Source organism: Pieris brassicae, chromosome 2 (genome assembly GCF_905147105.1).
Source record: "Pieris brassicae chromosome 2, ilPieBrab1.1, whole genome shotgun sequence".
Taxonomy (NCBI): Eukaryota; Metazoa; Arthropoda; class Insecta; order Lepidoptera; family Pieridae; genus Pieris; species Pieris brassicae.
This window is the reverse complement of record NC_059666.1, coordinates 10,570,434-10,583,866: the sequence shown is the minus strand read 5'-3', so window position 1 is coordinate 10,583,866 and position 13,433 is coordinate 10,570,434. Positions and strand designations below refer to the sequence as shown.

The 13,433-nt window shown below is 34.9% G+C and overlaps 1 protein-coding gene across 3 annotated transcripts in view; it reads left to right on the top strand.

The window, feature by feature from the left end:
- The window catches only part of LOC123717817 (rotatin-like), a 41,602-nt gene that overhangs the window by 4,107 nt on the left and 24,062 nt on the right, over window positions 1-13,433 (top strand). For all 3 annotated transcript variants that reach the window (XM_045674052.1, XM_045674035.1, XM_045674042.1), the window contains exons 9-19: window positions 397-604; window positions 987-1,412; window positions 2,314-2,458; window positions 4,521-4,670; window positions 5,084-5,208; window positions 6,302-6,510; window positions 6,677-6,813; window positions 7,217-7,429; window positions 8,889-9,132; window positions 10,861-11,033; window positions 12,915-13,175. In XM_045674052.1, the coding sequence (XP_045530008.1) occupies window positions 397-604; window positions 987-1,412; window positions 2,314-2,458; window positions 4,521-4,670; window positions 5,084-5,208; window positions 6,302-6,510; window positions 6,677-6,813; window positions 7,217-7,429; window positions 8,889-9,132; window positions 10,861-11,033; window positions 12,915-13,175 (2,291 nt within the window). The remainder of the gene's footprint in view (window positions 1-396; window positions 605-986; window positions 1,413-2,313; window positions 2,459-4,520; window positions 4,671-5,083; window positions 5,209-6,301; window positions 6,511-6,676; window positions 6,814-7,216; window positions 7,430-8,888; window positions 9,133-10,860; window positions 11,034-12,914; window positions 13,176-13,433) is intronic.

The following is a 13,433-nucleotide window of genomic DNA, read 5'->3' as shown; positions in this document are numbered from 1 at the left end:
TATATTATATATATAGCAGCAGTATAGCGGTAAACCCTGAGTATATATATCCTTGACGCGAACTTCAGTCAGTCGCAAGGATAAGAAAACAATTAGTATGGGAACTACGGCAATAATTGACAAAACTTTGATAAAACTTTGCCTTTTGTGTAATAATTTAAATTTGCAAAAATCTAAAAAAAATTAAGATCTCAACTTGGGTTATCAAAAACATTTCGCCGTGGTTTTGATAGCGTATATAAGTCAAATATGGCGATCGCCGGTTGTTAATAAAAAATATATCAATTTCGAACAAGTTCGAATTCTTATTTTTCGATATTTATTTTTATGAATAAAATATATATTATGAGACACTGTAATGCCACAAAGCTTAATACTGAAAATATTATTTGACAGCAATTTGTACCAGGCAGACCAAGAGCGATTACAGCATAGAGTAGCCTGGTTTAGACTTTTATCATGTGCAGCTGAATTGCTGTATTGGGCAAGGAAATCTCCTCTTCCGCCAACTTCCTTATGTAAAGCTCTACAAATAGGTCTTTTGGATCCGGGAATCGATATTTTTTATCCAGAGCTTAATAAGCGAATGTCTGTTGTTTTACAGGTGAGTTTTGTGCCTAGATCTCAAAATCTGTGTGGATTAAACATTAATCTAGACATAATCTTTTTTCTCTCTTGTATTGTAATGTAGTTAAAGCTATTAAAAGAAATTGGTAGTAGTGTATAATACCTTCGAAAAATAAAAAAAAATCACACTATATTCGTCGATAATAATTGTTTTCAATTTATTTAATTATTTATGTGGTTTTCAGTTCTTTTAAAAGAGAAGAAATACATCTATAAATATTTTAAATATATGATTTCTAAATATTTCATCTTCACTTACGCGTACGTGCATAACGTACACACACCTATCTCAACGTATTTCCTTTAAAACCAATGTGGTATTTTAAATCTTAACGCCCAAGTAATATGTCTCATTTCAGTGTGCACAATCAGCAGTTGACCAAGAATTTAAAAGCAGATACCGAGAACTAAAGAAAATATTCACCAGCATGGATCATGCGGTGGAGTTTATGCAGAAACCTGGGAATAGCCAAAATATACTATTAACAATTAAAAATTCCATACCAGTGCTTCATATATATAGAAATGAGAGATTTTTAACTGACATAGCCGAGGTTTTAATGGCGAAGAAGGTTGATGGCAGTGATTGGTCAGTAGCAAGGGATATAGCGTTATCGCTTATGGCTCATAGCATCCCCTGGGTTAAAGGGCTGTTCTATAAAATACTGGCGAATATGGTTAAGGAAGTGTTTAAGTCAGAAAATGAAATGAGTTTGAATTTGTTGTGTGACGTTGGTGTTCTAACTGAGATATGCTGTCATGGCTTGACATGTAGTAATGAAGAGGTGAGTAAAAATTATTTCTTAAAATTATAATCTGTACACTAGTACTTTGAGGGTTAGATTCATAGACAAGACAGCAAGTATGACTTCCGTACGTCAAATCCAAGATAGTTTTGACACACATTTAAAAAAAAAATACACTTCACTGAATAGGACAGTTCGTAAGGTTTTCGAGAGCAAAACTGTTTATTAAATAAATCAGTGGCGCTACAACCTTTTTAGGTCAGTATCAGATTTCTGTATCTGTTTCATGATTACTTGTCAATCTAATAGACAAGTAGGCGATCAGCCTTCTGTGCCTGACTCTCACCGTCGACTTTTTGGGTCTAACGCAAGCCGGTTTCCTCACGATGTTTCCTTCACCGTTCGAGAGAACCGTTTCACCGTTAGGTATATTGTTACCTCCTATAAATATATAAATAACAATATTTTTTTACCACTAACAAAGTTCTTTTGTAAATAAGAATCGGGTATAACATATATTTCAGTACTTTCCAACTGAAAATGAATAATTTTCTACGTATTGTGAGTAGACGTAATCTGTTTAGTTCTTTAATTGGAAACACATGTAAGGTTACTCCATCACACGAACTGGAAGCACAATACGGGAAGACATATGCAAATTAAAATCAAAATATACGGGAAAATCTAATTGTGCCAGAACTTAAATTAGGAGAAATTTTAATAATAACTCGCTGTAATAAATAAAGCAGGAAAAGAAGACTTCAACTTCGCTTTGTAACACTCAATTTAACTTTTATATTTTAATTAGACCTAGCTGCATTGATTTACATTTCCTAAAATTTCCTTAAATTCATCAAAATATTTTTTCAATCAACTCAAAAGATTGAAGACCCGTTACCCCAATTATTCGATAATTAATCTGTATTGACACAAATTTCAGGTTCAGGAAAGTGCTTCCGAAGTAATGCTATACCTACTCCGCGGGAGACTAGTTCTCAGCGAGAAATGTTGGTGGAGGCTTCTCGCCAGTTTGATGCCCGTTCTGCCTCTCTTACACGTCTACGCAGCTCACGAAACGCAACTTGGTGCGTGATACAGTATTATATATGATAATTATTTTTATCTATGCCTTCTGTGCCATAAAAAATTACTCAAATGCATGCTCGGATATCGAAAGTAAATAAAAAAAATGTCATAACTCAAGTGCAACAAGAGTGTCTCACCCTTACTAGAGACTGTAAGAAGTGTTATTGGATACTTTTTTATGTTAAATATCCTTTAGTAAATTGGGATAGACTTAAATTACTTATTACTTAAGATAGGCTAGATTGTCGTGTTCAATTATGTCTCAGCGCAGAGACAATGTTTTTAAAAAAGTCTCATTCCTGCAAAAAAACTTATTTTTACGTACGTTTTTCTTTGCAAATTAATTATTACTAAGGTAAAAGCCCCAGTAGACGATCATATACCAGTATATGATCACTCCATGTGTTTGTATATTCACGATGTTTACACACTGTATATGTGCTAATCTAAATAAATACAATTCTCGTGTCACAATGTTCGTTCCCGTAATCCTCCTAAACGGCTCGACCGATGCTTATGATTTTTTTATGCATATTCAGTAATTCTGAGAATCGACTACTAGCTATCTTTCAAACCTTATTTTTTATGATACAGCATACAAAAATATATACATAAACCTTAGTTGTCACTCCTGTACCATCAACCCCTATTTTTTATTATAGTGGTGGTTATTTTTATTGAACTAAAAAAATGTTTCCTGGAAATACTATACATGGCAAAACGACGTTTGCCAGGTTAGCTAGTCATAACACAAATTAATAAAAAATCTGCGTTTATTTCATAAGAAGTTATACGGCAGAATTGCCATCTAAAGTATATAGACAAATAACTTCTAAATAAATAGATCAACCAATAGCGTGTATTTTTCCTCGATCTCCCTTTCTCACTCTCTCTCAATTGGTCACGATCGCTCTCTCCCTTTTCAACAAAAACGCACATCTTCGTGACCTACCCTCATACGCCTAAAGAAGTTTCACCTAATAAAACTTCTAAATTTTATATTCCTGATATTATAAGGCCTCTTGGGTGTGGCTCCCTGACCCTAGTGTGATATGTAAAGGTAAGGAAATCGAATCTATAATGCATTCATAGAGATAATATTACGATATATATATAATTTGTAAACTAAAATTACAAATAAACCAACAAACTGTTAAACGACCTTAATTTTGTTGTGATATTCGCTTCAAACCTTTCAAAATAGAATTAAATCGAACGTAAACGAATGTTTAAACTGAGTCACAGTACCATCTGATCATATCGAGCACCACCACTATGTGGAATCAGCTCACTGAAGTATTTCCGAACCGATTTAACTTCAAGAATAGAGCGTACCGATTCTTGGAAGGCCGACAACGCACTTGCGAGCCTTCTGGCAGTGTCAGTGTCCATGGGCGGTATCATTTAACATCGGGCGAGCTTCCTGCCCGTTTGCCTCCTGTATCTTAAAAAAAACAACATAATCAATGGTGAACCAGAGCCGTATAAATTTAACACATTTAGTGTTCCAATATCACAATTTAACAATAAAATATATACAGTAATAAATCTCTGCAGCTAGGCTATGGAATTCACTTAACGTCCCTATTCGCTTAGCTCCTTCTCTATCTTCCTTTAAATTTCTTCTGTACAAACATTACCTGTCCACATCGTTTCGCTAACTTTCTTACTAACTACTAACTGATGTGAGACTTGTCTTAAGTTATCGTGATTTCTGACTTTTGACTTTTTAATTTTAATGTATCATATTTTTAGTTTAGTTCGTTTCTTTTGTTCCTGTTTATTTTTGTCTTTATAACTGTGTATAACATGTATTTTTGCAATTTAATACTTGCTTTTAATTTAATTTAATAACTTATGTAATTTAATACATTTTTCTTTATTTTTTTTTTCTTTACTCACAGTGGTTGCCTGGAAGTATCGCTCGTAAGCGATAAGACCGCCAGTTGCCCTCCTTTTGATTTAATTATGTTCATTTTTTTATATTGTAATGTAACGAACTGTTAATAAATAAAATAAATAATAATATGTCCGGAACTTGAACTAGTAATTCCGTTTCAGGTAAGGCGATTTGCAAATCCCTCGAAGCGGACATAGTGGAATGTATGGGAGTGTCCAAAGCCGAAATGGCTTGGGGTCTAGTCCGTCTCTCGTTTGTCAAATGTCCAGCTGTGCAAATGTATGCGGCGCATTCTCTATGTGGACTTTTAGGTGAGCTAATAGCATGTTTAGTCTTGTATGAATACACAATTTGATTGTATACATATACTTCCTAAAGTATATATAATAATGAGAGTCTCGAACGAATAAGAAAGTTGACTTATTTCTCTGCGGACACATATGTACGGTATGGAGCGCAGGATATAAATGTCATGTCTAATACTAATTCCCTATATATGTATATTTATATATATAAAAAATAAAATAGCCTGGATTTGAATAAAGATTATTATATATAATATATATACACTACCTCCGACGGGCCGGCCTCAAAATTCATGTGTCTCTCATCTTTGCTACTATTTTCCAATCTTCCCCTGCTTTCTCTTTTATTTCATCTTCTTCTTAAAAAAAAGCCATAATTTGCCAGACACCGCTTCATCATTATTTTTGTATTTTCTTAGATGACGACAAATATCTACCTCCAAAAGAGACACTCCGGACAGACATCCTCATAAATGCCTTGCGGCGGGTGGAGGTTCAGGATTTTAATGTGGATCAAACGAGTTCACCTGACAGGAAGGTGTCGGTAAGTTAAAATTATAGATTAAACATTTTATGTTTAGAAAATTAACAAATATATAAATTACGCACCACCGCTATGTCGAACCAGCTCCCTCTGCATTTCCGAACTAATTCGACTTAGGGTCCTTCAAGAAAAGAGCATACCAATTCTAATAAGGCCGGCGACGCACTCGCGAGCCCTCTGGCATTAAGAGTGTCCATGGGAAGCGATGCATAAGCATCAGGTGAGCCGGTTTGACCCCTGTTCTATAAAAAAATATTGCTTCTTGTCTAAATCATTTTTAGATCGGAGTAAACAAGCGGATGCTTGTTTAGCTTGGAGTAGTGTTGGCCTAGTGGCTTCAGGATGCGACTCTCATCCCTGAGGTCGTAGGTTCGATCCCCGGCTGAGCACCAATGGATTTTCTTTCTATGTACGCATAATATTAGCTCGAACGGTGAAGGAAAACATCGTGAGGAAACCTGCTAGTCTTAGACCCAAAAAGTCGACGGCGTGCGTCAGGCACAGAAGGCTGATCACCTACTTGCCTATTTGATTAACAAATGATCATGAAACAGATACAGAATCTGAGGCCCAGACCAAGAAAGGTTGTAGCGCTATTATTATTTATTATTAGACAAGCGGCTGATCTAGGTCGTTTCGTTTTAAAATAAAAGGGAAATTTGACATCACGGTTTAAATAAACATGTTTTATTTAAATTTATCGTTTGTAACACGTGACACTGTCAATCAAACCCGATCCATTGGACGCCTTTATTCGATGCCACAAATATTGCGATTTCAGAGTCGATTATTTACATGGAAATGATCGTTTATGAATTTAGAAGACATTACGATTTCGTTGTATAAATGTTGTTAGGAGAAACTCGCTCAAACGTAGAACCAGCTCATTGTAGAATTTCCTAACTAATTCAACTTAGGGTCCTTCTAGCCTACCAGTTCTTAAAAATTCAGCAGCTTTCTGGCAGTGTCGCTGTCCATGGGTATCACTTAACATCAGATAGACACTTGCCCCTATGCCCCCTGTTAAATAAAAATAAATGTTTGAGTTTTGTGCGTTTTGATATTCACACTCATAATTTCAATTCATTTACAGACTACAGGTCTAATACAAGTTCTGGAAGTACTGAAACAGGATTTAGTTCTGGACGGTTCGGAGTATATGCCGGCAGGCACTTCTCAGACATTGGAACCGTCTCTCCGTCGAAGTACTTTGCAGCAGTTGGCCGTGATGATGAGGCAGCAGGGTCTGCACGATGCCTTTGTACGATATGATGGGGTCAAAATTATTGATGCCTTGCTTAGGTATTAGATTGTTATTATTAGAACTTTTTTTAAATTTATAAGACACTAAGGTAAGTCGCCCAGGTACACTCAATACTGGAAAGCAAGCGAGTGCGTCGCCGGACTATGATAATCTTTGAATTCGATTTTCATAGTTCTGTAAAGTAATGACAAAATATTTTTTCAGAATGTCCCTAACAGTTGATGACTACTTAGCCTTCCCTGAGTGCGCTTTGAGTTGTGTCTCTGTAATGAATAGCATTTGTTTTGCCGCCCGACATGAGCTGTCGAAAATGGCTGAATTACCCTTATTCCTGCTTAGAGGTAAGGATCGCAAATTGTGCCGCATGTTTCTCTGCATCTTCTACCCCATTTACCATGGAGAGTGTTCAAAAGAGTTGTTCGAACTCCTGCAGCTGAGTGTTATCATCGGAAGTCTAGGCGAATATGAAATTCCACCCGTATCACCTCGACGTCCGTCGTTCCATAACTGAGGGTTTCTTAAACGGTTTTGCTGAGCACCAGCCTATGTGGAACCAGCCCACTAAAGTATTTCCGAACTAATTCGACTTAGTGTCCTCCAAGAAATGAGCGTACCAATCTGTAAAAGGCTGGCAGCGCGCTTGCGAGCCCTGTTCCATAAAAAGATGTAGGATAAATTTTATGAACGTGATATTGTAAATATAAGAATATTTCTATGGCCATCCTTCAAAATCATATTTTTCAGCTATACTCGTGTTCCCCTCCAACGAAAGCCACGTCACAATGTCCGCACAAGTACTAGGGTTACTGGCTTGGGCCGGGTTCGTTTTACAAGAGCTGGACGATTCCAGGCAGATAGTGCCAGCCCTGCCCTCGAGTGTGACTCAGCGTGTCAATTTACCATTTACTGTCAACACATATTGGATTACCAGCCCTAATGCCGAACATGGATCTGTGGGTATGTGTTTAACCTGAAATAAATTGGATAATTCAATCTAATTAATTTTTTTATGTATACTGTACGTGTTACATTTATATTTACGTGTTTATATTGTTTATATATTGTACGTGTGTATGTCACTGAACTCCTTTTAAACGGCTGGACCGATTTGAATGAATTTTTTGTATGCGTTTGGGTGGCGCCCTGGATGGTTTATTTATTTATTTAATTACTAGTAATCTTACAGCTAACATACACATTATAAAAAATACTTAGTTTATACAGAAAGCCAAAACATATTACATAGATTAACAATATATATGTAACAGAAAACAAGTACATTTATAGACAAAATATATTTAAAAAAATTAAACTAAACAAAACTGAAGTTTAACATTTGAAACAGCAAATAATAATTTATATTTAAAATTACTGCTTAAACAAAATCAGAGTCTTCCCGCCTCTTCAAATCTTTGATTCACAAATCAGCCCGGCAGACTGCGCTGCAGGCGGAACCTATACCTTAGCCTACTACCTAACCTTACTGCTGGTTTTTAGGTACTCTCGAATAGCTTAGAGCTGGTAGAGCGCTTGGATCGTGTTTTGTTTGATTTGCTGGTCCGCTAGTATGATATAAAATACAATAGTTCTAAAAAAACATTTATTTGAAAATACTTATAATCAAATACAATTGCTTGTGTTAGTTGAATCGTTATCTTGGTCTCAAAGGTCTGTTTTCAATGTATGTATTTTTATATTTGACTGCAACTGCACGTGTTATCACAAACATTGTCTACAGCTTGTACGTGTAACAGTATTACCGATTCGACACACACACTTCATACAGAAAAACAATGTTTTGCTAGCGCAGTGACCGTGCCTTTAACTCGTGCCTAATGTCGTAGTAGGATTCATAGACGTAGATCGGAACCCAGTTGTCAGTTGAACAGCTCCGGTATGAACTGGAAAGGACTGTTTGAATATTTGACAAGATTAAATACCATTTCCGATGATTTATAAAAGGCAATAACGTCAAGTTAAAGTGTTTAATATCATTCTTTAAGTACACAAATACACATATTGAATTTTGTTAAAAGCAGTCTTTATCGAAACTCCAACATAGTATTAGGATTAATATGGCGAAGCTACAAGCTACGTTATATTCGAAGCGACCGCCTTGTGTCACGTGACTGACAATAAAAATTAATATTTTTAATTTTTGATAAATAGCTTTTACTACATAACGTTTTTTATAGTCACGGTATACACATATTGCCGTCAATAACACTTTATTTTTCAAACTGTCAAATAACTTATAATTAATTTGTACCAGATCTTTTAATATATGTAAATCTTCTGTGCGTGTTCCACTTTACTTATAAAGCTATCGAACCAGCATTTCCTGAGATTGGCGCTTCCACCATACTTCAGCCTAAAAAAAATGAGAAAGTCATATAAAGTAAACACCTTTTTCCAGACTGGCTTCTCAATGACACGGAATGGCGTACAGCCATCCGTATACGATGGCATTGGGTACTCAATGGGGGCAAAAGAGTACGCGGTTCACCACATTTGCTTCAATCTAACAAGGGTCTCAACGATCACGATTTGGAGCTACTTAGGTCCGCATGTGTGGACTACTCCTGTACGAAAGGGCTGTTGAATTTGGAGAATGCTACTACACACATGCAGGTTAACGAAGCACTGTGTGTCTTGGAGAGGTAGGTCTTCTGTGATTGGTTTTAATTAATAATGAAATGTTACTATTGTGTTTGTTGCGATTATTGGTTGGTTCTTCAATTTCTCTTAGGTCGCTTATTTAGAATTTTTAATTTATTTTACAGAGTATTACAATCTGAATAAATTTATGTTATATTTAATAACCGTTGTGGTTTGTATTACTGTAACAATAGCAGAATTGTTAGGAGCGTGACAAATGCATATGAAAATGATTATTCAACTTGATTTTTATGTTCCTTTAATAGTACATTTATTAACCGCAGTTAATTCAACGTTCTCTCACCATAGCCGTTGTTAGCTCTCGAAGTACAGAGCCGAACTTGCCATATATGTCTGGTTTTTACGTTATCTTGAAAGTATACGTAAATAAATATCTTCAAATCGAGCACATTAGAAGACACTTATTCATACATACAGTAGTTAAATTTTTTTTTGAGTAGAGCATTTTTTCCGCCAGTTGTAACAACTCGGCCATTCTTTATACTAGACTTGGTTGTTTCTTTCTTTTGCTTCTGGAATTGAAGTACTTGCGAAGTGTTAGTAACATGTCAAAACTCTTTCTTCTCGTCCAAAGAGCCCTCAAAAGGGGGTTCTCATACTAAACTCAGATATGAGAATAATTGGGTTTATTTATCGCTTATGTACTCGCTTTTACATAAACAATTCCACTATGTTTTTTATGCTATTTTAATGTACATTTTACTACAATAAAAATCACATATAATGGGTGTTAGTGTTCTATTGTATTACATACTAAGTGTATCTTAGTGATTATTGTTTTGTGCCTTGTTTGTGTCCTTCATTTGTTCTTTGTTTCTTCCATCCCTTATTCACAATAAAGATTTTTGAAGTGAAACTTCTTTATCGGTGTCGGAAAAAAAATTACCGTCACATTTTTCCGTTACGCGCCGTCTTTTTCTTGTCACTACCACGGTTTTTTCGAAGCCATTAATAACAAAAATATATAATAACGATAACAATGATAGTAATAATTCTAATGCAATTAATGACATTTTGTAATAATCTTAGTAGTAATAAGGTAAAATAAATTGTATTCGTATGTCTATCATAATAAAAGCCTTTTGTTAAACTTTCTCTAATTTTATTTTATTTAACTTATTTCTGTAAAGTTGCATATAGTAGATCATTTTTTGAAAAATAAAGAAGTTTCACTTCTTACGTGTGTACACTAGTACATGCACACATTTTTATATGAGTTTATAAATATGTGATTTGACTAGCTTGCTCCTTGTCATAAATAAAATCTCTAACATGACGCTCAGATAAGTCTTACGAGTTCGTTAGTTTTGAGCGTAATCTATTTTATTACATTAATTTATTTAAAAATTAAAATAAAACAGTGGGGCTACAACCTATTTAGGTCTGAGCCTCAGATTTCTGTTTCATGATCATTTGTAAATTGAATAGGCAAGTAGGTGATCAGTTTTCTGTGCCTGACACACGTCGTCGACTTTTTTGGGTTTAAGACAAGCCAGTTTCTTTACCAATTGAGCTCATGATAAATGCGCACATATAAAGAAATTGGAAAGAAGAGGATCGAACCTATGTCCACTTCTTTTTTTTAGTAACATTAAAAAAATACATATTTATAGTATACGAATAAGGGTGATCAATTTCCACTACTTAACTGCGTGTTCAAACACGATGTAGTAACGAGTTAAATATGTAATAAATAAATTATTATTCAGCTATATCCATGTGATGTCATCGTCTACGGTCTGTCCCGAAGAGTTTGGAAGTCTAAAATGGCTGAATCTGAAGCGATTCCTAATATCGCCACCAGCGTCTGCGCGTGACACAGATCTGTTGATAGTTTTGTTGCAGTTCATCGTTGCTTATATGGACAGCGTGCCTAATACAGGTAAATATTGGTCAGTTTTCATTTTTGAATGGCTTATTTCCTTTTACAGCTAGCAAAGGAGCAGGCGGGACATAAATTATTTCTTACCGCCGCCTGCGCACCAGAAAGAAGCCTTTGCGAGTGTGTCAAAGCGTATACATAGTAAACTCTTCTCTCGATGCCCATAAAGTGATTTATTCGGGGATTATCAAAAGAGCATCAAAGAGCTTATTACTTTATTTACTTTTACATAAATAATATACTATATGTATTTTGGCTTCAAATTTATAATTACGTTATAAGTGTGTACGCTACGAAAGTGTTAGTATTTTTAAGTATGAGTTACAATTCCCTTACCTTACGTACTTACATTTATATTAATGTTAGTTATCCATGTTCGCTATAACATATATATCCATTTTAGTTTACATCGTGGCAGCATTAGATTTTTTGAAAATTGTATGTTACTAAAACTTTTCGGGGTCTAAGCTATACTTTGAAAATTTTATAGATGTGTTTTTCAAGTATTGTAAAATCCCGAGCGCGGTTTACCATTTGACGAGTATTTTTTTAATATTTTGAAACGGTATATCTAGCCGACATATTTAGATATATATATCTAAATACATATATACGTTATTTGGTCATGTAAATAATTAGTGTAGAAAAAATAATAATAGGTGGTGGAGGTGTATTTTTAATACCACCAATAATAATAATAAAAAATGCAAAAAAAGAAAAAATTGTGTAAGTACCCCTTATCATTTAGGGGTTTGAAAGGTTTGAAAGAAAGAAGAAAAAGAAAGGGTAGGTGATTCTCAGACTTACTGAATATGCTTAAAAAATCTATGTAGGCAAGGCATATCAAAATTGTCTATGTCATGTTATTTCTTAAAATTTTTGATAACAATACACATTTATCTTACATATTCACTGTGGAAATTCCCGCTATGTGTACAATCTCTCTGTCATTCTGAAAGTGATTGCTAAAATTTTGAGTGTTTCGAAGTATTTTACGACTATCTTCATAAATACTTTATACATGATATCATTCAATGTCACTTTGTAAAGGAATTCTGTTTTGATTTATTTTATGTACAAGTAGATCGTTGATAATGTTTGTAGTTTTAAAAACCATTGCTGCATTCTTGAACGCTTGGCAGAATGTTAACAAAAGGCAGGCACTTTTCCTGTCGTTTTAAAGTTCCTTAGATTTCTGTGTCTGTTTTGTGGTCGATTAGATATAGACATAGACATAACATTTATTACTAACAAAACACATAAAATAACAATAATCAAAAAATAAAAATGATTAAAAAAAGAATAATAATAGAGATAACATTTTTTTATGCTGAGGAGCAGAGTTGTTCCACAGCGCTGGTCCTTCTGCCAGAGATCACAGCAGCATTTGTCATTCTAATAGGCAAGTAGGTGATCAGCCTTTCGTCCCTGACGCAGGTCTTTCCTTGCGTTTTGCTTCGCCATACTAGCGAGTTTTAAATGCGCACATAGAAATGACCATGTTCCGCAGCTGGGGACCGCAGCATCAATAATTACGTGTTGCACGCGCAGTAGACCAACGCTTCTCTGAATCAAGCTTATAATAATAACTGTTTATTTGCCAAGATAGTGACACAATCAGATCGATTAACTACAAATATCCACACAATCAGCCATATATAAATAGGTACGCAAATGTCATATCAATTTTTACAATATCTTATTAAGAAGATAAAATAATGTCAAAGTTAAAAATTATTTACAATCGGTGTCAAATCTATGGTCCATATACTCCTTTATGCTTGATGCATAGCTTTATGTAGGCTATTTACTGACTTAAATCCTTCGACATAATCCAAACCGACACGGCTCATCATGATGTCTTTTGTCAATTTGTTATAGAAGCAACGATGTCGTGGGTAAAATCATCATTTATCAGTAACGAAGCAACTATAATAGTACTTTTGAGTAGAGACCGTCTCTACCCCCAACAAACGTCCAGCGAAGATATAGACGTCATACAACTCAGGATATACATAGTTAAAGTTCTCCTACGGTGTATAATAATGGAAGATGGGTTTAGTGGCAGCAAGATGGAAAGTCTCCTGAAGATCCTCTTTGCATGTTTGGAACGGGTTGAATTGAAGAATTTTCATATGCTAGGTATGTATGGGTAAGATATTTAATTTTAGACTATATTAGGTACGTGCCTGTATGTATGTTTTTGAGTCTAACAGGCCATACCGCCTATCCGGGACTTTAGACACGTTAGTCGTACGCGGTACTAAGCATTTTACAATAACCTTTTTTTAAAATTTGTATTTATTAATGTTTCACGGCAAGTACAAACCAATAATCTTATAACACGTTAGATGGGTTCCGCGTTATAGAAACGCTTTGTATGAGTATTATCGCATAACG